The sequence below is a fragment of the Epinephelus moara genome, chromosome 8 (genome assembly GCF_006386435.1).
Source record: "Epinephelus moara isolate mb chromosome 8, YSFRI_EMoa_1.0, whole genome shotgun sequence".
NCBI classification, from domain to species: domain Eukaryota; kingdom Metazoa; phylum Chordata; class Actinopteri; order Perciformes; family Serranidae; genus Epinephelus; species Epinephelus moara.
Window position 1 is genome coordinate 37,695,655 of NC_065513.1, and position 26,648 is coordinate 37,722,302.

Here is a 26,648-nt window from a genome sequence, read left to right on the forward strand (position 1 = left end):
TCTGCCTCTCTGTGGACAACAGCTGCTTCTTGGAGTGTTGAATCACTTCATTGTATGTTTCCTCCACTTGTTTGTATTTGTCCCTCTTGTCCTGCAGAGACTTTAAGTCAGATTTCAGCTGGTCCTTCAGCTCACTGACTGCTTGTTCTATAGGAACCACCTTGTGACTCTGGTGGAGAGAAAACTCACAGACAGGACACACAGCTCTATCTTCATCCTTACAGAACAATCTAGGCTCCTCTTGATGTTTACTACACACCACCTCCTCCTTCTTCTCTCCTTTTTCTGTCTCAGATGATCCAGCTTTCTGTCTCCCAGCAAAGGAGTCAGCCAGTTCCTTCAGTGTAAAGTTCACTCCTGGATCTTCTTTTGAGGATTTTCTTTTACAAATGGGACAGTTTTTGTTTTTAGCTTGTTCCCAGAATTTCTGCAGGCAGCTTGAACAGAAGCTGTGGTTGCAGCTCAGAGACACAGGATCTCTGAAAGTCTCTGAACACACATGGCAGCTCAGGTAACTTTCAACAAGAACAAACTTCTCCGCCATTTTCTCTTTTTTCCAAATTGTTTTTAAATTAAAGACTCACCAAATTGTATGTCCCTTCAGTTTGTGTCTTAATGTCCTCCAAATGTCCACTGTTTGATAGAGATCTCCCAGAGTGTAATGCCGACGTGGTTCTGTTCAGCAATGTCAGACTTTGACTTCAATTCACCAACCTGTTTTTATTAGTTAATCATTGACAGTAATAAACACAGCTATCTGTTTTAGTAGCAGGTAGAGCAGGATACTTAACCGCACCTTCAGAATTTTTTAACCCCTCTCTCTTCATCTGTGTGATGATCTGAGCAGTGTCAAGAAAAAAGAGTTGGACACTCTGACAGGAAGGTGAATACTTTTATACCTCTGCAGTTTTGCAGGTGATGTTTCATGTATAACAATTTAAATGTATTTTACAATGAAGAAAAAAAACTGTTGGAAACACTGATGATTAAAAAACCAAACCTCTTTTAAAGTTAATCTTATTCATGACTTAATGTGAATGTGTCTGTGTGTGCATTAAACATTTTCATACAGAGTACATGAAAAGATATTTTCATAGCTTTTATTACTTCAGTGCCCCGTGATATCTGCTGTTTACAGCAGCACCCTGTGTGACAGGTTTTTTATTAACTGATCTTTGGATTCAAAGTTTTGTACCCCCTTGTAATTTAAGGTCTTTTGTTTTTTCCAAAGGAAAAGGCTCATACAAATCTTTGTGGTACTAAATAATTAGAAACATGTATTGATGTCCCTTTTTTCACTTTCTTTATTTTTTATTGCAAAACCCCTCACAACTATGAAAAATACAGAAAACTAAATACTGTATCTGCTGTTACTGAAATCATGTAAGAAGTACCAAGACTGTGCAAGATCATAATAATATATTACATGATGTCAGTATTTATTGTCAGGGAAAATCATGTATCAATGATGCTCTAACGAGTAACCAACAGCATTACAGTTGATTCAATCCCCAGAACCTTAAATGTGTGTTTGTGTGTGTGGGACAAGTACTTTAAGATATACTTCTTAATATGTGAATGAAGGAACAGGCAGTCAGTGGAATTAAACTCAGTTCTGTTGAACACACGAACAGCATCCAAGAAAAGGGCAGGCTTTATTTCCCCTTGTGGAGGTAAAGAAATGGAGCTTATGTCCACACACAAATGGAGCGTGTATATGGGACAGGATAGACATTATTGTCCCAGTAGAAAATTTGCCTTCGACTTCACAGTGTCTGAAGTATAACAACAGTAAAAACAATACATACATCCAAATACAGTAAAATACAACAAATACATGCATCTATAAATTGCACATGTCCATCTGTATCACCATGAAAAAGGCACTCAAATCATAGCTCTCTGACAGACTTCAGTTCATCTTCATCAATAACTGCGAAACCCCCACTGCTCCCCTCCCCCAGGGTGTCCCCCAAGGTTAAGGTGGTGAATAGCGGGGTGAGGAAGAAAGTTACCGACTGAGTGTGAAATGTTCTGTCTTCCTGACTGAACTTTCGCTAGAGCTTCATTTGTGTCGGGCGTGAACAAGTAATGATGAATGGATTGACACTGGGCTGATTTTATGTGTTGAGTAATATGTGTAACTGCAAGGTATTAAGCTGAGAGATAAAATCAACAAAAAATTGTCTAGCACTGGCCTCTGATTCCTCCAGGTGCTTAGCGACTATATGCACTTGGCTATTAATTGATTACATCATTGGTACATTGTGTACGTTGTGTATATATCTAAACATGTGCTGCACTGCATATGAATATTACATGTAAATGCATTATGGAAGCCATCAGGCATCACGTATTAGTCTGATGTGGACAAACAAACAAAAAACAGACATAACTAGAAAAGCACTCAGAGTGCAGACCTCTGCCAAGTAGGTGATATCCCCTCCCCCTCTGCATCAGATTTTGCAGCCTGCATCACAATTAGGTTATTTGCATCACTATCATTATTAGGTTATATATGCTTTCACCATGGAGACACTGTGGTGTATTTATTTCGTTTTTATTTTGTACCAACACAGAATATAATGGGTTTTTTTGTATTTTTCACTTTCTTTTTTTCCAACACAGAACATTAATTTCAACTTTAGAACGAGCCCAAGCAGGCCGACTCCCCACTGCCAACTGGTGGCGCACGTCTGGTCATGGAATTAGTCTATTCTAAAACTCGGTGAATACACAGTGCTATTTAGCGCTATTTTATTATTTTATCCACATTGCTTCAACTGATCACCACCAAAATTGTATCATCTGTTCCCATTATCCACCTTTCCTGAAAATTTCATCAAAATCCGTTCATAACTTTTTGAGTTATTTTGCAGACAAACAAACAGACAAACAGACCAACGCCGGCGAAAACATAACCTCCTTGGCGGAGGTAATAACATTTGCAGATTATTACTGAGCTGATAAGCTCATTTATTAAATCAGTCAGTTATTATTGAACCAAATGAAAGCTTGACAGTCATTAATGTTAACAGAGTTCTAAGTGAGTCACAATTTTAGTATTTTAACTGCAGAAACGTCTCCATAAATACACTCAACATTAAAAAAAAGACTGTTTAATGTCACATTTTCCTGGATTGCCTGCATTCAGGAACTTTTCCTGCAACACCTACATCTACAACACGCACATACTGGAAATCATTTTTACTGAATCAATAATTAGATGACTACTTTATCCATACACACTGAAGATCACAGTTTTTAGTCCAAATAATCAATTTGCTTCAGCAGAAACTGAGCATCAACTTTAATCACTAAAGGTCACCAACAACAAGATTCTTATCTGCTGTTAAGTTTCTTTTTAACATTGTGTTACAGCACAATCATTGCTCCACCCGGCTTAATCCTGGCAAGGTGCTGGAAATATCAGTGAGTCCAAACTGGTAGAAAAGATTCCTGCACACATTTACATCTTTGCTGTGTTTCACTTTATTCTGGGGTTTTTAATCTATCAGACCTTCATCAGAGCATACATGTGAAGCACCTCATAGAACACCTTTCTGTTCCTCTGATGTTCTGCATTGCAGGTTATTACACAGAAACTAAAAAGCTCATCTGTTATATCAGCATTAAAAATCTACTCACATATCTCACTCCATGTACTGAAGGGTGACCACAGAGAGAGAGAAAAAATAGTAGTAGTAGAGAAAAGTATTAGTTATGAAAGAAGGACAAATTTATGATACTTGTACTTGAGTATTTATATTTTGTGCTACTTTACAGTTGTACTCCGTTACATTGCAATGGAAAAATATTGTAATTTTACTCCACTACATTTTATGTTACAGCTATAGTAACTATTAAAATCAAGATTTTAGACATCACACATAGTTTGTAAAATATGCATTGTTATAGATGAAACTACCCAACAGACTTGCTAAAATTAGTTTTCTGCCTTGACAACATTTAGAGGCTGCTCAGATGGTAATGAATCGGGAATAAAATCCTACTGATAAAAACATAAATGTACGACACTATGAATGAAGTCATTCTGCATCATGAGTATTTTTACCTTTGATACTTTAAGTACAATTTTCTTGTCATACTTCTGTCATTTAATTAAGATTTTTGATGCTGGACTTTTGCTTGCAACGAGATCTGAGTACAGTGACCTCGATATATGCACATGCAGGTTAGTACTTGTGGTTAAGATGGATTACACTGAATGCATGTGTAGCAGACCCAGGCAGCCTCTCCTGTGCGTTACACTGTCCTTGTTCTGCATTTGACCCCGAATGGAGTGCTCGTTCTGTGTAACACTTAACCCAAGCTCTCCCTGAGGAACTCTGAATAACTGAATACACAAGCAGAGGCTCTGCACTGAGGGTTAAGGTAGCTGATGTGAACAGAGACTGTGTGTGTGTTTTCCCTCACTGGAGAGAACCAGAGCGAGAGAGGAGGGGTGATGAATGAATATTTGATTGGCTCCTCTGTGCTGTAATATTGATGCGGTCCAGAGGCCTTGAGGTTGGCTCTGTCTGACTCCAAGGTACATTAACACACCGCTAGCGTACCTGGGCTCTACCTGATCTCCCAGTAGAGAAAACCAGTGTGGTATGAACATGATAATATGTATCTGTGAATGTGCATATAGTGTAAGAACATGTTTGGGTGTGTAACTGATCAGCTTTAACTGAGCTTGTCTTGCAGAATTAAAAATCATCTCATTTAATGGAAAATTTTATGAAAATAATCCAATGAAATGTTTCCTTAAACAGTTAAAAATGTTGTGCTGTCTCCTGCTTCACTCATACCATAGAAACAGAGAGTACATGTTTCTGATTGGCTGACAGATGCCTGTAAATATTATATGACAGTAAAAGTTCACACTTCGGGCCCCTGGTCCTGTGCCTGATAAGCCCGTTCAGTAATCCATCCATGCTGCCATCAGTGTGTGAATATGTGTAAGTGTGTGAATGAGAGGCAAAATTGTAAAGTACTATATAAATCAGTCCCTACAGGATGATGGGGTTGCAACAATCAAGGCAAACTGAGCCATTCAGGCAGCATTTTATCCAGTCACCACAATTTTACCGTAAATTTGACTATTTACAACAAGTAAAATATCATTTCATTGTCGAGCATATTGATTCACTTAAACCCTCCTTCTCTCTATCTACCATGAGACTGCTGCTGTCGAGAATGAGCTCTGCTTGGAAGCCACACCCAGTGACAGGGCTAACTGTTAGCATCACATGGTTAATGTTACCCAACAGGTTTAATGACAGAGTTGAGCTGTTTGGATGTGGGTGTGAGTTTGTTGGGACTGTTTAACAGCTCGGTTGTCAGATGTTAACCCAGGCCCGGCGCCAGGATGAAGTTACTGTTAGTGCAACATAGATTCACAGTGAGTTATAAAGAGCGCGCAGCCGTGCGTAATTGTTGCTTGTAATGACAGCTCGTCGCCCAATAAACTGCACTTCTTCTTTCATGTTTGTCTCATGACAGATGGAGCTTACAGACAGACAGACAGACAGACAGACAGGTGGAGTGGAAACGCTCATGCATGTGCACCAAGTTCCTACATTAATTGAGAAGCTTTACAAATATGCCGAAAATAATGTGTAGGCTGTATTTCTGGCTTTCTGCGTACACATTTTTATCATGTCATGAATCTACACAGTTTTTACACTAGCCTAATCTGTCCTCCAAAGCTGGATGTCCCCGATTTCAAAACTCATTCATCATCAATCATCCTGCTATGTCTGGATGCATGTCTGACATATCCAGCAGGAACATAGAAAAATAACCCAGCTACATTCTGTCTTACCTTTCCTCAGTAGAGTTGCAGCCTTCTTGTTTGTTTGTTGAACTTTCTGAGTAAGCGAGGAGCTACTGGCCTCGGCTGCAGTCTCTTCTGTAGGGTTTTTTGTTGTTGTTATTTTTTACAAAACCACGTTCGTATATCCATCTTTGGCTTGAACTGCTTTTTTGGGCAAAGAACACACTAACGAGATGGCAAAGTAAGTTGACCAAACTATTTAGCAAGCAAGCTAGCTTAAATCACATACTACGATGCACCGTGAGGCCAAACCTAATACAACACGCAACAAACAGCGCTGTCCATGGTTCTGAAATTACCGCAAATAACATAGGGTTATGGTGTTTCACTCTCCTCTCAAACACCATAACCCTATGTTAAAAAACAACAACAAAAATATTGGTCGGTTGGACCAGTATTTTTGTTGTTTTTGCAGATTTACTATGGTACACAAAACTTAAACTGAGGGGGCAAAAAATCAAACTGAGGGGGCAGTCCCCCTCTCGCCCCCCCTCTCCCCCTCTCGCCCCCTCGTGGTGCCGGGCCCGTGTTAACCACTGCTGTTGTGTTATCTTGTGCTAACTGGGCAGGGAGAGCAGGAGGAGAGCGGCACGTGCATATGGTCCTTCAGCACTGCTTCGAACAGCAGCAACAACTGATCTTCAGCAATCAGTCAATGAAATCATCATTTTGATTGCAAAAAATCCCACCTATAAACATTGCAACATACATTGCACTTTTTATTTTGGAAAGCTGCCGTGAAATCAGACATTTCAGACAGCAACAATCCCAAAAACCAACCCAGTCTCACTCCGAAGTTGTCAAAATCTGGCGCTTAGGGAAGTGATTTGTGGCGTCAGAAACCAACAAAGAAAGGCGTCCTTTAACGTCATCATGATACGCGGCTGGTTGCCATTATTGTTTAGTGGCGCCCGGCAGCATCGGAGGAAGCGTGGTGGAACAAGGATGAAAGTTAAGGTGGTGAAAGTCCAACTGTGGCAGGGGGGATGGTGGTGGATGGGTCCAGCAAACACTGACTTTCACGCGAGACTGCAGTGTTTGCGTCCTGTAAGATTCTAGAGCCAAACCCTGTTCTTTTTTCATAAACCTAACCACGTGTTTTTGTTGTAGAAGGAAAAAAAATGTTAATTCGTGGTGTTGTACCAACATAGTGCATTTATTTTGAAAGAGACTGTATGTAAATGTTAAATTTCCTGTTAAAAACTGAAGTGTATTTTGAAAGAAGACAATGCAAGTAACAGGCAGAACTTAACACGGTGCTCCAGGACGTCCACAACCAATGCACCAAGGGTACCTTTGACGTTGCATGCAGATGCGGGAAAAGTCCACTACCAAACGTCAGTGAGGTCGCAGTGAGAATGTGTTGCAAAGACCGATAAATGCAGCCCATTTAACATTTCTATCAGGACTTAAACTATAACTGTCTTATCACTCATGAACCTTTTAATTGTTTTTAGATAAATGCTAATTGTTTACACAATGTTGTAAATTATGACAAATGTCCATTGGAAATAAAGGAAAATAAATAAAAGAGAAAACTAGACTGGCAATGAATTCACAAAACTGAGAAAAACACTGCATGTCTTGCATTTTTCTTTTTATGTACTTGATAAACGACTAAATTATTAATGAATCTGATAATGTTTCCAGCTCTGTGCTCTCTATATCAGAATCCCAACCTTTGAATGTTTCTTTTTGTTTCCCCCCTGCTGTGCATCCTGCATTTGGGGCCATGTATAAAAATATAAATTCATGAAATGTGGTAATAAAAGCTGGTTTCTCTCATCGTGTAAAACCTTCAGCTCCACTTTACCAGCACTGACATGGATCATGGGAAACATCTCCTTTTTTAAAAACCTTTTTTCCATTTCCCAAAGTAGCATTGTTGTGCTCCAAGTGATTCAAATTTATTCAAATCATATCAATCATCAATATAAAATATATATATATATATATAAAAATATAATCATGTGCCCTTAGAGTCCCTGTTTCATGCAGAGTCATATCAAGCCCTACAGCACATTCAGGCCGTTTGCGTTCTTTAAATCTGTGGTGGGAGCTGAAGACTCCCTCTGGTTCCCTCATGTTCAATCTACGTGTGACTGCACCTGCAGGACGGAAGGTGAAGGTGAGGAAATGCGTCAGTCAAGTCTGGTGTATGTGATTTAGTACCACAGCAATCCCTCTGTAACTCATTTTATCTGCTGACTGAAAACCTTGGACACTGGCTGTTTCTGTTCATCTCTGCAGAAACATACAGAGTGTAGCCACAATTTATGTTCCTCAGGCTTTGGCCAGTTTTTCAGATTTTGGCTCTTTGGCTTTAAGAGTTTATTGCTGAGTCAAAACCACCTGTAAATCATGAAGAGTAAAAACTTCCTTTCTGTTCACTTGTGATTAAATCCAAATATCTGTAGGGGGCGCCATTTTATCTATCTGTTGCTGCTGTTTCTCAGTGCTTCACGACCCTGTGCCATGTTCTGCATTCTGTTTCATTTCATTCCCTGATGTTAAGCCTGCGCAGCATTATGATATTAAGTTGTATCATCTAACCATCAGCATTAAAGCTTGATGTAAAGTCTCTCTTCCTCTGCACCCTCACAGAGCTCATCAGCAGGGGTCACAAGGTCAAAGATGAGTGAATGTTCTCGATTGTTGATGCATCTGGTGCTGGTAAATGATTGTACATCTGTGTTGGAGTCATATTTCTGTGCGTTTCTGCTCCCTCCTCTGTCGTGAAGGCTGCAGAGAAGAAGAAGAAGAAGAAGAAGAAGAGGAATGTATGCTCAGCAGGAGGTCAACTGTACTGTAATAATCTGCCCTGTTGATTAAACCGTACTTTGTCTTTTCCTATTCAAACACTTCCATCCTTTTAATATTGTCCATTTTCCTCCTCCTGGATCTGGTAGCTGACAGACAACACGCTGTAGTGCACATGATTGACTCACGTTGCATTTTGTAATTACTGCAAGTGTCATTTAATCCATAAGCTGCAAAAGAAAAAAGCAGTTTTGCATTTTCACACTGACATATGGCAAAGTTTGGAGTCCTTGCTTCATGTTTTATTTAACTCTTAGAGGCTAGAATTAAGACGCCAGTATACTTGTCTAGGTGTGGAGCTGAGTGTTTACAGCACTGTGAATTCCCTCCAGGAGAAAATGTGCTCTGTTGTCCCCACATTTAAGTATTTATTGTCTCCCTCCTCTCTGTGATGGACACGTCTCTCACTGCTCCTCAAAGGGAAAAACCAAAGGTGACACACACTTTCACTTTCTTGACTTGACATGGTTAAAATACACAACTTTGACAAAAACAAGAGTGAAAATATTCTTTGTGGCGGATCATTTCTTGCATCCCGAGCACATTTTTATGGATTCATTTTCTTAGCACAGTAAAACACTTGATAAGATGATGCTAGATGGATCCCCAGGTGGGAAATTAAGTTATACAGCAGCATGAGAAACAGATCAGAGAAGCAGATTAGAGGAAAAATATACATACAAATAAGGGTTAATACATTATATGAAATAGACAAAAACTCCATCACCAGTGTAAATAAAAAGACCAAGACCAATAGAGACCAAAGGTGACACACACTTAACTTTCACTTTCTTGATCTGACTCAGTTATAATACATCAGTGTGACAAAAACAAGAGTGAAAATATTCTTTGTGACGGATCATTTCTTGCATCTCAAGCAAATTTTTATGAGTTCATTTTCATAGCACAGTAAAACACAAGATAAGATAACACTAGATGGATCCCCAGGTGGGAAATTAAGTTATGCTGCAGCATGGGAAACAGATCAGAGAGGCAGGTAAGTAGAAAAATATACATACGAATAAAGGCTAAAACAACATTAGAAATAACTCCATAACTAGTGAAAATAAATGGAGCATACATGTTACAATAATTTTTGCAGAAATATGCGGCTATTATTGAACAACTCATTCCAAAACCGTCCGTGGATCTGCTGCTTAAAACAACCTCCTCTCTTCTGGTTTCAGGCTTTCCACCAGCATTAGTGAGGTCCAACATTGATTTTGGGTGATAAGGCCTGGCTCAGGGTCCACGTCTTCCCAAAGGTGTTGGATGGGATCAGGCTCTTACTCAGCTTCTTCTACATCCAAGCTGGAACAGGAGAGTATTTTCCCTGAAGTGCTGCGTATGACATTCACAACATTAAATACAGCAGAACGACTATTTGCTACGTAAAGATATAGTGGAGTGTTGACTCCCTGAGCAGACAATGAAGTCACATTCCCGATGGACAGCTAACCTCGCTCTCTTTGCACTCTGCTCATACGGCAGTTAAAGGTGGTTACTGCTGATAAACGCTACGGCATCATCACCAAAGCAGAGCACTCACCCTCCAGTCCCAAGGTTAACACCGTTAGCTCTGCCAGCACTGCAGTCAGTGTTAGTACTGTTGGCACCGTTAGCTGCTAGCCACCGGCTCAGGTGCAGACAATCTCGGCTCAGACTCTGAATCATAGATACGCTCTGAATGCCGCATACAGCTCCATTAAAATTTACCTTAAAACCTGGGTATTCAACAGAAGGTCCGCGACCCCTGGGGGGACCTCAGAGTTACTACAGGGGGCAGCTAAAATATTCTGTGGTAGTCTATCTTAGGTTTTAATTTAGTTTTGTTTTTGTTTTTTCAAAAATGTATATAAATCTGAAAATACAAACATTTGTGAAAACAAACATTTAATTTACAGATATCTGTTACACATGAACTCTGGTGCAATCAGGCTAGCTAGATAACGTGAAATCACTGTGCAGCATCTCTCCATAACAACGAGGTGAACTAGTTAGCTATCAGTTACATGAAGTTCAGTGTAAGTTCAATCAGTAAGACTTTCTTTATGCTATATCCATTCACAATTCTCTTTATCTCACACCCAGCGCTTCCACCAATTAGCTGACTATAGCCCCGTTTCCACCGAGCAGTACAGTTCAGTTCAGTTCAGTTCGGTGCGCTTTTTCTCTGTTTCCACTGTGAAAGTTGTGGATGGTACCAATAGAACTGTTCCGTACTGTCCCCATTTTTGGTCCCCCCTCTGTTGAGGTACCTAGCACACAGATCTGGTACTAAAAGGTGGAGCTGTGGACTGCATTTATTCTAATCCTCACTCGGAGAAAAGAAAAGGGTCACGTAGCGTCGGGCTACAGCAACACTAAACCCCTGAGCTTGCCTGAGAAGGACTAAATGCACAAACCAAATATTTTTAAATATCCCATGGAAAGAGACTCTCACTGCAGCCTATTTTGTTCTGAAAATGTCGGCGTGCAGCCTCGTTCTGTGGACGATAAACAAGGCGCAGACTTCCATCTGTGTCACCGCTGATGAGGAAATACAGTGAGTGCTGGACGGAGCAGTGAGTGACAACAACAAGGGCACTGTTTGTAGTGGAAACGCTAGGGTCAAGGTACCATGTCTGAAGGGTTACTGTTGGTTCCAAAGGTACCATACTGAAAGTGTTTGGTGGAATTCACCACCAGTCACTTTATCCAGAGCCAAGGTCAAGCTCATCAAAAGCCCACTCCTCTTCACATCCAGGTCCTCAGCTCCATCTTCATCTCATCTCATCACCACCACCAGCGTCTAGACTCCATGGGGGTCATGATGGGGTCTAATCTACTTTTCACATTTCTCATACTTATGTGCACATGTAAATAAATGTTCTTTTCCCTCAGAATGAGTCTCTCCTGATTAGTACTCTTTAAACTTATTGGCCAATTAGCTGTATCATTATTTCAAGTGTATGGACATTTTTGTAAGCCACAAAGGATTGTTTTGTAACTTTTTGAGCAAGAGACTCTGAAATACCTTCCACCGTAGAATCAAACACGATGTATAAATGCATGAATCTGTCAGTGATTATTTCAGTAGCTCTTTAGGCTATTGTATGCACCATGAAGTGGTATGGTTATTCATGGCACTTTAGGCTACCCTACACATGACTGTAAGCCCAGTTTAATATGCAACTCAGCTTTATAAAATATTTCTTGTCGAGGGTGTCTGCTTCATCTCTCTTTCAGCCCAGGTGTTCTTGGCTTGAAAAAACCCTGCCTTAAAGAGTCTAAAGGCGACTTCACTTTACACAATTTTCAACCCGATTCTGCGTCATGGAGACTATCGTAATCTTGAGTGTTCATACCTGGCGACGTGTGTTTCTGTCATCGGGAGTCTCGCCAACTGCGTTACGACCTGTGTGTGCACACCACAAAATTTCTCCACTGAGCCCTCGCCGACAGAGCCCCAGATAACGCGGTGATGTCACCAAACTTGGAGACGACACATCGTAAAGGCATGGATATTCTTCCCAGTGTTGAATCAGATCTGTCTCCAGGGCCTGGGTCCAAACACAACGCGCCCCCATGATCCTGTGGACAAAATCATGTAATGTGAACTAGGCTTAACCCAAACCATGAAAACCAGCCCGGACCAAGAGTAGACAAACATTTGCAGACTGCGGTGTTCATATACTTTTGGCCCTTTTAATAGTATGTGTAAAACCAGTAGCACAGCCTCCTGATTTTCCTGAGCAAAGTGAAATAGCTTAGATACATATGTGATCAACTGTATGTAAGAAATAAAAACAGACATAATATAGATAACATGCAACTAAAACATGTGGCCACCTGCAAGATACAAAATCAGTCTACACAAAGTGTGCTTCACCGAAAATTGTCAGCATTCGTGCCACTGAAAGGCTTTAACATGCAAAATCTCTGGGAAGTTTTGTTGAGTGATGAGCTCAGAAATGAACCACAAAAAGAGCCCTCTGCCATTTACAGTGGAGTGGGCTGTTGTAAAATAATGGAGGAGAGAAAGACAGGAATGGAAAGAGAAGAGGGGGAGCATCTTTGGGGATTACCAGGTCATATTCATGGAGGATCATAGTTTATTCTTTTTAAACATGGCTGAATTATTCAACAGCTTTTGCTTCAGAAATGTTTCTTTTTTTTATTTTTTCAGAAGAGCACTGGGACACGTAAACCAAGGCCACCGGCGAAACACTCTCTAAGGTTTAGCGTGGTAACTCTGTAAAGAAAATGCACACTCTAATACAGCTAACACACACACATGTAAGTAGACTACATATGGCACCATATAAAACAGACGACTCTGAGGAATAGCTAACGAACAACAAAATACATTTCCTCATCTGAACAAATGAGCCGAGTTTGTTCCCCAATTAGAAATCATTTGTGTGTGTGTGTGTGTGTGTGTGTGTGTGTGTGTGTGTGTGTGTGTGTGTGTGGTATACACAGCTTGGCAGACAGATGTGTAAAACAACATTGAGTTTGAGACAGCAGGGACGAGACAGGCAGCGCTACTTGACAACACTGTGAACTGCAGAAGACACCTGGAGCTGCCTGTCTCACACACACACACACACACACCCACCCACACACACCCACCCACCCACACACACACACACACACACACACACAAAAGCTCCTCGATGATCCCTCAAGGAAGGAACCTCATTTGTTTCACCATGGAGACGAAGGAGGTGGAAAAAGACACTTGGCCCTTGGAGGACGCTCATGTGTACGAAACAAGGCAACCTGTCCCCACACACACACACACACACACACACACACACACACGTACACACACACACACACACACACACACACAGTGCTTCCCCTGTAATGTCAAGGTCTGTTTTCTGGGATTCTCGCTTCTTGTTTTCTAAAATTTTGCAAGACAAAATTTTAACTTCATGAAACATAAATGGGTGAGACATAAAACTAACTGCATTGGGAGCGTTTTTACATAACATGCATTTAACCCGCCCACCTGCACACGCATGCAAACAAACACACAATCGCACATTTGCACACACACTCCTCCGGGCTTTCTTGTTAATCTTCATATCCTCCCCTCATCATCATTAAGCCCACTGGAGACTCTGAAGATCTGTTGTCCCTACTGATGTCAGTCATGAAAATGGTCTTGTTCTTCCCCTCAGTGCGCGCGCACACACACACACACACACACACACACACACACGCTATTGCACGACTCCACTGAATGTCTGGAGGGACCGCCAGACCCACAGCTCCTCTGGACGGCTAGGTTTGTGTCACCAGCTGTCTTGGATGCATTATCCACCCAGACCGGACCGTCCCCACGGCTGAAATGGCAGCCTCGCCTCAGTCCCCTGGCGAGCTACACATCATTAGCCGCCATCTTGGCCCTGACGCTTGCTGTGTCCCTCAGAACCAGAGAAAGGGAGGCTGTGGACAGACTGCGTGGAAGTGTGCGGCTGCGATTAATGTCGATGTGAGGGGATGAGGTTTCGGGGAAATGAGGCTGACTGTCATTATTTTTGTTCCGGCTGTGAAGCTCAGAATTGGAATACATAAACCTACAAACTTACTGAAGTTTTGTAAATAAACATATGATAAGACACAAAGTTCACTGTGTGTTCAGTTCATGAAGACATTTATTTTCCATTTGCAAAACCAATATTGTTTGTTTGGAATAAACAGAAGCAGAACTGGCTCAGAAACAGAAACAGAAACAGTAACAGCCAGTACTCGGTCCACCACTTTGCTCTGCACTGAAATATGTCAACAATTATTGGATGGATTGCCTTGAAATCTGTTCTCAGTGGGTGAGTCCTGATGACTTTGGTGATCGCCTAATTTTTTCTTCTAATTCCACCAAGAGGTTGACACAGGTTTTGAGTGAAATCACAGACATTCATGTTACTCACCGGATTACCTGAAATCTGTTTTGTGACCTCTTATGCGTGGTTTATGCTCACCGTAGTGGCCCCAGCGTGAGCTTCATGCACCAGAAAATGACATAATAATAATAATAATAATGATAATAATAATAATAATTATTATTATTATTAGTAGTAGTAGTATTATATGACATTAATATTGTGATATTATTAGACATTTTGTGGGGCAAGAGCTCAAGTAAAAAAATAAAGGCACTTGTACCAGAAGTAGTTTTTGCTTGCCATCCCCCCCAAGCGATATCAAGACCAAATCTGAAACTGAAGAGATCTGATATCAAAGTGAAAACAAATGCTTAAAGTCACAAAACAGAGACCTAAATAAAAAAAAGTAAAAAAATAAATAAAATAGAGTAAAATTAAAAAAAAATTATATTTGAAACTGTAAAATAAAGTCTGACTTTGAAAACATTATATATATATATACACATTATATTTGTAACCTACAAAAAAACATGCATTTTTAGTTTGAAGACATTGTTGTTATTGTTATAAAAAGTTCAAGATCAAAACTTAAAGCGCACTCTAGCGCCTCACTGTTTCAAACACATATTGCAACTACGGTAGCTGCTGTGTACCAAAAAGCAAGATAGTGAATTATATTGCGCTGTTTTGACTGTGTGTGTGTGTGAGGGCGGGGTTTGGTACCAAATAGCATCTAGCATCTTGCTAACGAACACAAACAAATGTTCCCGAAGTGCTAATATTGCTGTACGACACTGTACGATCCTCAGAGTGTAACAAGCATGAACTATGTTCACGTTGCCTTTTTGATTCCCTTTTGCACTTTCTTGGCAACGAGGATTCTGTCTCCCGTGATGCTGCATATGAGAGTGGGACTTTGTTTCAAATTTGCCTGGGTCGTAGCGAAGTGCCTCTTGCTCCTCTCCTTCAGCTCTTCAGTCACGCAGCGCTGGTCTGGCTCTCAACGAAAACGCTGAAGGCGGGGCGAGGGGCTGTATGTCCCTTGCTGGCGGACGTATTTTGAAAGTGGCGAAACGTTATGGAACCCCCCAGACGACTTACCCGCACGATGTACAAACAAATCCGAAATTCTCCTTTTACGAGAATAAGTCAGATTATTGGTGGAGGCAATACTACACCAATGGTAACATATTTATGAATGCAGACATTTTTGCCAATAAGCAACTGAAAATGCGACACAATGTCCCTTTAACTTTAAGTTTAAGCTTTTTTTTTTAAATTATCAAAACTCTTGTCCCTGATTTAGCTCCACACTTGCCTAGGTTAGACTGGCTGTTTTGAGATGTTTTAATAGTAGGGTTAGAACAATGTCGAGGCTTTGGGCAAACACCACTGTTGTCAGGGCGACGTGGACGCTGCTCTGCAGGGGGCTACACTTGCATGGCTGTGACAACAAGTTGAAGTTGAGGAGGGAGGGGCAGGGGCTCGACTTAAATGCAGTTGTCCTGCATACAACAATGGGCTCTAGATAAAGAACTGCCATGTGCCAATTTAAAAACGAACATGTAAAATGTAAAACACAAAGGAAACAAAGTGTCTTGCAATAAGGGCACTTATCCATTAATATAAGGCACGTGCCTGGTTTTTACCCTTTACAAAAAGAAATAATAAATTAAATAAAATAAAGAAAAATACAATACCCCAGGGTGTGTTTGCAATAAAATAATTCTATTTAAAATGTTCGTTTGGCTCATCGCAAAAGCATGTGCACAGGAGTGATCACGGGTCAGGAATGAGGCTGACACACCTTCACAGGTCAGGTGCTCTTGCCCTGAAATTGTCCCTGAGCCCTACCACATGCTGTTAAAAACAAAGTTATATAAAATAAACAAACAACAGTGAGAGGGAGCTCGGTGTGTATATGAGAGGCAGATAGATGAGCGCTAAATTGAGTGCTTGCATAGCAGAGTCGTATGCTGGGTCAGAAAGTTGTCTCTTCCAAAGCCCTGGAGAGCCTCATTCAGCCCCTGGTAATGTTGTTATGATGGCTGAGCTAATGCAGCATCCTGTCATGTTGTTGTGTGGCTGTTTCCCTCAGGAACTGTTGTGTGTGTGTGTTCAGAGTGTCTTGCTGAAGGAGGGGGGTTATTACAGTACATTAAGAGAGGGATTATACTGACCATGCTGACATCAACATATTAGCTAATTGACGAGGGGGGGATATACACACTGTTTACCAAATCCTCTTTGGGCTCAGACTGAATAAAACACTTACAGGGTGAATGAATGTCTACAAGCACATACTCATGGACACTTACACACAAGCGAGGATTAGAGGACTTCATGGCTCTGAAAAGTTGTACATGACCCACATCTGTCTGACACGGGCCTGAAAAGATGGACGTCAATGAGCCAGGAATTGATATTGTGGTAGAGAAAATCTGATGATAAAAAGAGAGTGAGTGACTAACGGACAGCTGCTTAACAGACACAGCAAACTAGCTTGACGACATGACCGAACGCAAGTAGGAAGCTTAATATGTTAAACTGTGTGGATCTTGAGCCAATGACTGAGGAGAAATCTGGACCCTGTGGCTGGACGAGTTAGGAACCACTGATACAGCAGATCTGTTGAAACTATAGGTTTCAACAACTCTTGGGTTAATGTGCAGTTGAGTCTAGGCACATAAACATCATGGTTATGAGTAGGAAAAGATCATGTGTTGGCTTAAAATACTCGATTTTGGGGGGCACAATTTCCACGGGAAAAGCAGCAGCTGAGATAAAAATCAACCGTTTGTCGTGCCACTATCCTAGCAGGCGACATAGTGACAGGTTGCTGAGAAACACCGGCATTTGGGGGCTAAAAAGTGGCAAGAAAAACAGCAATGAGTCCCTGGAAAACACCCATGTTTGGATGCTGAAAAAAAATAGCTTGCTAAAAAAACAACCAGTTTTGTTGTTTGTTTATCTTGAACAGTAGACTGTAGCAACACATTCTCACTCTGACCTCGTCCCATATTGACGTGCTTGATCATGGACTTTCCACTTCCACATATGACGTGCAAGGTACCCTGGGTGCGTTGGTTGTTGATGTTCTGGGACACTGTGTCAAGTTGTCTGCCTTCAAGATACACTTCCGTTTCCACAGGAAATTTGACGTTTACATACAGTCTCTTTCAGAATAAATGGCCCAACACCGACACGGTTAGATTTAGGAAAAAGGAACAGAGTTTGGCTGAAGAATCTTACGGGACGCCAATACTGCTCTGTCAGAAGAAAGTCGTGGTTTGTTGAACCCATCCACCACCCCTCCTGCCTGCCCCACTTGGACTTTTGCCCCCTTAACTTTTATCCTTGTCCCGCTGCATTTCCCCTGATGCCATCGGGCACCGTTAAACTATGGCAGCAACCGGCCGCGTATCATGCCAAAGTTAAAGAACACCTTTTTCTGTTGGTTCCTGACCCCACAAGTCACTGCTTTAGCACCCAATTTCGACAACTTTGGAGTGAGACCAGACTCACTGCAGTGGTCTGCAGCTTGGCAAGCATTCTCTCTTTTAGCGAAAAAGCCAAGTCTAACTCGTTCATTGTAGCGGCCAAAGCCGTTTCAAACAACTGGTGTTCATCCGTAGCCATCTTGCAATGTTTACTGACTGATTCCAGACTTCGTCGTCGCAGTGCTATCGTCATCTGTTTAGCTTGCCTCTGGCCCGCCTATATCAGATACACCGATGTGATTGGTGCAGCTCGGTTTCATGGGCATGGGTAACGAGCATCATTACTGATTGCCAGAGTGACTCGCTGAGCAAATTCAAATTATGCTCTCGCGAGAACTCTGGATTTCCAGGGTACCTCCCGATAGCAAAGTCAGCTAATAATGCACGTCACTTTAGAAATGCTGATATGACACGTATGAAACATACAAATGTAACATATTCATGGTTCTGTACAAACATTTTCTTGTGGCGACTTGGCTGTAAAAGTACAGGACATGTTGCTGACTCCATCTCAGCTTCTGCAGGAGCCAATCGAAATGTTTTTGTTGGGTCAAATTTGTCCAAAGACTCATATTGTGCATGCACACATCAGCGACTTACAGTATATGGCTGTGCTGGATGGTGACGACCGGAGTCTTGAGCCCTGTTGTGTGGAGGGCATGACTCAGCCTCAGCGACTGTTACAGCAGCCTTCACCTGCGTGTAGCTCAATAAATAACTTTGATGAGTAATCTGTGCTGCGAGGCGCAACAAGTGACAGTTGATCTGTTGGTCACGAACTCAAGGCCAAGGCTCACGGCAGCTGTATTGCTGTTACAATACAACTCATGTAAAATTCATAGATAATGTCAAGTCCAGACTATAACCCTGGGAGTCGGGAACATCTACAAGGTCTCTCTCCCTTCCACTCATGCCCTCTTGTCTCCAGTCTTTGTGTTCTTTCGTCTCCTCTCCTCACTGCTCTTTGTCTTGTTTCCACTCCTCACTCCTCGCCTTGTTTCCTCTTTTGTCTACTCTCTTCTTCTCTTTGCATCCTACCCTACCCTCTTCTTTCCTCTCCTCTCATTTACTTGTTTTTGTCATCCTGTCTCCGCTCCTCTGCTTATCCCTCCTTGTTTCTTCTCCTTTTCACTATTGTCTCCACTCCTCTTATCTTGTCACCTCATTTCTCCTCTCCTCTCCTTGTTTCCTCTTCTCTTTGGATTTCCTTTCTCTGCTCTCTTCTCCATACCACTCTTTGCCTCCTTTCTTCTCTTCCTCACATGTCTCTTCTCCTCTCTCTCTCTCTCTCTCTCCTTTCTTTGTTTCCTCCTCTCATTTCATTTTTGTCTCATCTCCTCTAATCCCATCTCCTTTTCTTGCCTCCTCTCTGGGTTTCATCTCCTTTTCTCCTGAATTCCTTTCCTCTCTCCTCATTTCCTCTCCTGTGTCCTCATTTCCTCTCTCCTCTCTCTTTTCCCTCTCCTCTCCCCTCTCTTGTCATCCAGCCACAAAGGCTCAGAGGAGCGTCATCAAGGAGCATCTCTGAGCTCAGGGCTCCAGACACAACACACCCAATGCACTCTGCTGGGGCAGAGGGAGAGAGTCCGACACAGAGAATTAACAATGAACAACATTAACAACAATGATATGAGCATTCATTCTGAAGCACGCAAACTCATTAAGGTCTCTGCTTTATGAGATGCTGTTTTATTTATTTTTTTAAAGAACTCCGATGTGAATAAAAGCCAACCAAAGCAGCAGCTCTACTTAAAGCCACCATATGTAGAATCGATTCAATCATGGGATTACAGCCTCTTTGACCACTAGAAATGTTTAGTTTTTAAACTAAACTAAACTTTTTAAACTTTTAAAGTTTTTAAAATGTTGTGCATGTGAACAAGATGCACATGGACGATGTAACACACATTTCTGCTGCTTTTTCCAACACATTCTCACTCCGACCTCGTCTCATATTGACGTTTGGTCATGGACTTTCTACGTCCACATACGACGTGAAAGGTACCCTGGGTGCGTTGGTTGTTGACGTTCTGGGACGCCGTGTCAGGTTCAGCCTGTTACATGCATTGTCTTCTTTCAAAATACACTTCTGTTTTCACAGGAAATTTCACCTTTGCATACAGTCTCTTTCAAAATGAATGTATACGTCGATGCAACACAGCAAATTTAGTTTTTTTCCTTCAACAACTGAGGCATGTGCTTGGGTTTAGGAAAAAAGAGCAGGGCTTTATATTCTTACCAGAGTATGTGAGCAGAGCGGAGCAGGTGAAAATTTCCGCTCCTCGCTCGCAGACCTGTCACTTTGCGCTGCTGGTTCTGCGCATTCTTTGCTCCACTCCGCTCCATCATAAATTTTATCCCGCTCCACTCGCTCACCACTCCGCTCAAAAAAACTACGTCGTACTACCCTAACCTGTAATCTTCTATTCACAAATAAAACATGAGCTTGGTAGATTCTCCGGGGAAGCACTCTCCCCGCAGTTAGGGACCGTTCTACATGGTACCGCTGGCAGGGTGGAAATAAGTGAAAGTGTAGAGGAGACGGACCGGGTTAAGCGGCCGACCTCCGGGGAAGCCCTCTCGCTGTTAGGGACCGTTCTCCAAGGTACCACTGCTTCTCTTCTCAGTTTCTTTTCTGAAGTACACAGTAAACTCCATAGTTTTGAAAGAAAATAGTGTGGGTGTGCGCAGGTGCAAAGATACATTCTGGGTGGGGCATGAGCGACCGGAGCGAAATTGGAGCGAGAGATAAGGCTCCACTCCACCTTTTAAAAAAATAGCTGCTCCTCGCTCAACACAAAATCCTCCCGCTCCCCGCTCTGCTCCACTCACATGCTCTGATTCTTACAGAACGTGAACACCACTCTCCTGGGTGAAGGTCGATGGTTACTGGACCCATCCACCAGCCCTAGTCGGACAGTTGCCACCTTAACCTTTGTCTTTGTCCTGCCACGTTTCCCCCTGATGCCACCGGGCGCCGTTAAACTATAACTGCAACCAGCCGTGTATAATGCTGACGTTAAAGGACAGCTTTTTTCGTCTGTGTCTGACGCCCCAAGTCGCTGCCCAAGCACCAGATTTTGATGACTTCGGAGTAAGATTGGGCTCCTTTTTCATGTAGTTGCACTGACTGCCAGCAACTGTCAATGGGTTTGCAAAAGCAATGAAAAAGAAGAATACTAGCTCGCAAACATCACTTGCTCCGGGATTTAGCAGGCTGTTTTGGAATGGTTGTGGCCTGATATTTTGGCAGCTTTTCCAAAATGTTGCGATGCACATTGCAGTCATTATCGGCATTTTTTTGCATTGTAATTGAAGGGAAAAGTTGCAATGCTGCCTTGCATTCGGAGCCTATTCTTAAGAACATTCAGTGTTTCCTGCAAAATTAGAATCTATATGTGATAGTGGGGGCTGACAGCTGATCACCTACAATAAGTTGTTGGTGCCGTTCCAAGCAGCGCTGAAGGACCGTCTCCGTGAGCAGCTCTCCTCCTGCTCTTTCTGCCCGTTTAGCACGAGCTAACACAGCAGCAACTAACATCCCACACCAAGCCTGTAAATGTTCCCAACAATCTCACACCCACACCGAAATGGTCTGACTCTGTCGCTAAGACTCTGTGTGTGACTCTGTCCCAGGCACAGAGCTCACAGGTCAGTGGTCTCATGATAAACAAGGAAAGAAAAAGAGAGTGGGGGAAAGGCACTGAGCGTATCGATACTGCTGTGCAAGGAAAATGAGATTTTACCTTTTTAAGTAGTCCATATGCCGGTAAAGTTGTGGTAAGTGGACTTGTGTCACACAGAGCAAAGTGGACCCTTGTGGACACGTGGATGCAGAAAACTATTAATGGGTCTTTAGTCATCAAGGGGCACCCCAGTGACTTAGAGGTTGGGATGCCAACCATTAACAGCAATGTCTCCTGTTCGTTGCATCTCTCAAAATCCGAAATGTTGAGTGTGTGCACAAATATACTTCCTTGATTGACTTCATAGCCAAATTGACAAGAATATCGTCGACATTTGACACCTTTTCTCTTGTGTTTCTAGAGTTATGTATATTTACAGACAGAGGATGAATTATTATTAGGTCATGTTTCTTACAGGGAGTTTGGCATAATATTTTCCGCCAGGAGAAGGATGGGAAAAAGTCTTACAAGAAATCTAGTTGTCGTCTTGCAAATAATGATCCCATGAGATCCCCTTAGAGACTGACTATAAACTCACCTTGTCTGTAGATGTGAGAGGATGTCAGACTTTAGTCTTTAAATGTATTTTTAAAGTCTTTTCACAGTCTTCTAATAGGAATAACTGTGGCAGAAAAAATTCTTAGAGATGAAGAAATGGGTATGTTAAGTGCATTGTCATGGTTTGGTATTTTGAAAGTTTTGAAAGGCTCTGGGTGTCTGGAGGTTAATAAGATAACATGGAGACCTTGTAGATGTTCCCGACTCCCAGGGTTATAGTCTGGACCAAAATGTGACGTGGGACATAGCGTACAAAGTTGAGCTACTGCAATGTTAGTTTAAGTTTTGTCTGTGTAACCAAGATCTTCTCTGACGTCAGATAATGTGTTTTAATAAATGTACATATTCAAGTAAAGAGTTATTCCTTTTATTTGTCTCAGTGAAGATTGGCCTGAAGTAGAAGTTTCTACATCACTAATAACGACTTATAATTCCCTAAAAATAAAAAAGAACAAAATTAACTTTGAATTGTATGCTGTGGGGAAAAAGTGTCCAAAAAAGGGCTGTGAAAAGGGAAACACTCACATAAAGTTCATTAACCTCAGCAGTGCAGTGAAGCAGGCCTACAGCGTTTGATTAAACGCAGGATAAAGAGAAGCTCCTCTGTGAAAAAGAAGCTGCAAGCAGCTGTTCAGCCTTTAAACTCAGTCAGTCTCTGGTCGGCTGCCAGTGGATCAGCTCCAGGTTTCATCCCTTGAGGATGTTACAGAGCATCCTCTTTGTCTGCCTCGTTTCCAGCTTCAGGAGCGAGTGATCCTTGTTCACAAATATTGATTAAACCAAGCATTTTCGGTCCGAACTGTTGAATATCCGCTGTGGACACAAATCTGAAGCTAACCATTCAGTCACATTTAGGAAATGGAGAATAGAAAAGTCCTTGATTCCTTTATGTGCTCGGTTCAAAGAAAATATTTCAGGAATGCAAAAATGATGGTGCATGTGGCAATCACAGTTTGGCTTCGATATCTCAGGGAGAAATAAAAATAATTTGTACTGGCTGCCTGTTTTATCTGAAATCTGAATTCATTGCACAAATAGCAACATTTGGACAGAAACATGTTGATGCTGGATGGAGTCACCAGTTAACCTGCATGTCTTTGGGTTTTCTCCGCTTCCTCCTACAATCCAAAGATTTAATTTGGTTTCATTAAATTTTTTTCATATGGCACAATATCATAAATCACAGTTTCCCACAGGAGGGTTTACAACATATGGCACGCTCTGTCCTTGGACCCTCACAGTGGATTACGAACACGTCAAAGTACTGCCGTCTGGTGCGTATCATACTGCAGCAAATGGTGCCTCATGTGCATCAGTGTCTAATGCCGAGGTCCACTGACAAATCAGCGGTATTTGACGAGTTGTGAGTGAGCGAGAACAGGCTGGACTAGCGGCCTAACTAGGGGCTGGTCTAAGACAAGCCTGAGCCAGCCCTAACTAGCCAAGACCATCCTGATGACGTGAACTCAACATTCTGTTTCAGTCTCTGTATCAGTCTGGACAAAACACCAGGGAACATCTTCCTCATCACCAACGGAGCCAGGAGTGATGGCAAAAATGTCTTTAACCCTCAAAAGAACTCCGCAAACCTTAATTCTTGTTTAATTGTTGTTACGACTCTAATTCTGCAATAGTGTCAGTAATTGCGGTGTTATTCACCCCCTACTAACGTTACAACACATTCTCACTCCGACCTCGTCACATATTGACGTTTGGTCATGGACTTTCCACATCCACATACGATGTGCAAGGTACCCTGGTTGTGCTGGTTGTTGATGTTCTGGGACACCATAAACTATAACGGCAACCTGCTGTGTATCATGCCAATGTTAAAGGATTGCTTTTTTTGGTTGGTTTCTGACTCCACAAGTCACTGCCCAAGCGTTAGATTTTGACGCCATCGAACTGACACTGGGCAACATTAGAGTTAACACTTGTTGCTTCAGGAGCTGCCATTACTGTTCTGCAAGCTGAGGCCTGCATTTTACATCATCACCTACAATGCAGTCCTTAATTGGCTGCTTATGTTGTCAACTACAGCGCAGATCCCTGATTGGATTTTTGTTTCTGGATACGAGGCGGGGCGGAACCGAGTCCAGACTGAAAGAGAGAGTGAAACAGAATGTTGAGCTGATGATCATCATCTTCAGGATGGTCTTACCAGGCTAAACCTGCTTTATCAAAGAGGAAAGTTGTAAGCCTTCTATTAAAAGGTGTAGACAGAGACTGCCTGACACGACAATCTGTATGAATGTAGTGCCAAACTAAAAACTGACATGATGTTCTCAACTGAAACCTGCTGCACAAACACAAATCTATCTTGATGTCCTGAATCTTCCCATGCAGACAGAGCAGATTCTTTTCAAATCTCAGAAAAAAAAAGTGTGGGTTCAAACACATGTGTTCACCATAAACCAAGCGAGTATATTTTCCCTGTGATGGACCATGTTTTCAATCAATCTCCTGACACATATATGAACCACTTTGCTACAAATCTCTTTCCGTGGTTCCTTTTTTATCGCCACCCAGATGTTGCCGCTTCCTGTTTTTCACTGTGTTTGTAATTTCTATCATTTTAAACAGATTATAAGATTAAACTCATCTTTTAAAAGATCTAAAAAGGGCAAATGGGACCACATCTGACCTTTACCATGAAATCTGCTGTGACTTTTATGCGCTGTATGTTTATGATGCCTTCAAGGATGTTGGGGTTAGTCTTTGAGGACTGGTGTTTGTAATTTTGGGGTCCAGTGAGATTGTGCTGTGGGAGGCCCCCTCCTCATCTTAACCTACGAAACATTGCTCTGCTTTGATATGGCTTTAACACAGGATGGTCTAATTTAGGATCTAAAGATAAAGGGTGTCCTTCAGTATAGATTGTTCATTTGACGCTTGTGATTTAGAGCAATGTGGACAGTGTCATAAGTTTCAAAGCTGAAGAGGCAAAACTCAGCTTTCATAAAACGTGTTTTTGTGATTTGGAGACGTCTGTGCACCTACCAAGCCATGCACATTGCCTTTTAGATCGTATATAATATTTACGACCAGTCACTGCTGTGGAAAAAGCCTGTGTGCTGAGGTAGACTTTGAAATCCATATCTTTAATGTTTTCATTCACTCCATAGCTTCCTCTTATTGGAACTCACACAGCATTTGTTTACATGTGCCAAAAACATCAGAGTTGGGCAATACTGAAAATGCAGGTCATCAAATCAATGTTCCTCTTCTGTGGTGTCAGTAAACCAGAGGGTTGCAAAAATTGAGGAAACCGGGACATGACTGACATCTCATGCACAAACTCACAAAGCAGAATTAAGCAAAGAAACAAGGCGATATAAATATAAGTTTCTAATAAAATGTTGCACAAGTTTCAGCAAAGTTTTGAAATCTTGCCCATGAAAATGCAAAAATCAGCAAGTTTCCATCATCTGAAGGTGAAAACAAGTTATATCAGTGTTCCGCATGTGTCCCAGAGATCGAACAAATGTCTTGAATGCATTTTCTTCCTCAAAACAGTTGCAAAGCCAACTTTTTAAATATTTGAAGACTGCATTGTTACTTGTTACCATGTTTATTTGCTAACAGTGTTCTTCCTTTTCTGCCTTTTGTTGGTACATTGCTGCATTTCCCACATTACAGCTACTTATTTATTAGATTAAAGGGGAACTAATGTTTTTTTCAACCTGGGCCCTATTTACTTATCTGCTTTTGTCTAAATGAGTGATAGGATGTTCAATATTTGACATTTCTCCAGTGCGAAGCTAGGGCTGACCTGCCTGCAGCCCGTGAGCATGCGCTATATTAAATAATAGGGCACTCAGACAGCGTCAAACAACGTCAAAATCCGTCCACTAAAGTGCATTTTTTTTCACACAGATAAGCTCGGATTGTTAGTATAAGGGTTTGGGTATGAGTCCAACAAACCCTGGACTTTCACCCATGAGCCTGCTGTTAGCTTCCCATATGAGTGTCGAGCCAAACCATGGTGTTTATTTCTAAATCTAACCATGTGCTTTTGTTGACGTCCTGATGTTGGTTGCGGCATCCTGGAACATCAACAGCAGATGCAGACTGATACCTAGTGCTGAAATAGAGACATGAAAGGCCACTGACAAAGCGGCAGTATGCGATGACTTGGGATGTAAATGTGTTGCCAATCCAGTTATCTGGACTTTCTTTCTCGACTGTCTTTGTATTCCTTTAATAACTGTAGTGGTTTAAAATACATATCATACTGTATAATGACGAAAACTCTGTCTGTGTGTGTGTTCCATGTTTTTCTCCTCACTGACTTGGTCAATCCATGTGAAATTTGGCACAGTGGTAGAGGGTCATGGGAGGATGAGAATGAAGCAATATTACA

The 26,648-nt window shown here is 41.8% G+C and overlaps 1 protein-coding gene and 1 long non-coding RNA gene across 2 annotated transcripts in view; both read right to left on the reverse strand.

The window, feature by feature from the left end:
- Window position 1: 1 nt before the first annotated feature.
- Window positions 2-623, reverse strand: LOC126394264 (E3 ubiquitin-protein ligase TRIM7-like; the record flags this gene model as incomplete). The annotated part of the gene is made up of 1 exon (XM_050050974.1): window positions 2-623. A coding segment is annotated over exon 1 (543 nt), but the record flags the coding sequence as incomplete, so codon positions are not given.
- An 8,673-nt stretch (window positions 624-9,296) lies between these two features.
- Window positions 9,297-26,648, reverse strand: part of LOC126394808 (uncharacterized) — a 64,115-nt gene continuing 46,763 nt past the window's right edge. The window contains exons 2-3 of the long non-coding RNA XR_007570394.1: window positions 12,013-12,238; window positions 9,297-10,006 (exon numbers count right to left, since the gene is read on the reverse strand). This is a non-coding gene — a long non-coding RNA (uncharacterized LOC126394808). The remainder of the gene's footprint in view (window positions 10,007-12,012; window positions 12,239-26,648) is intronic.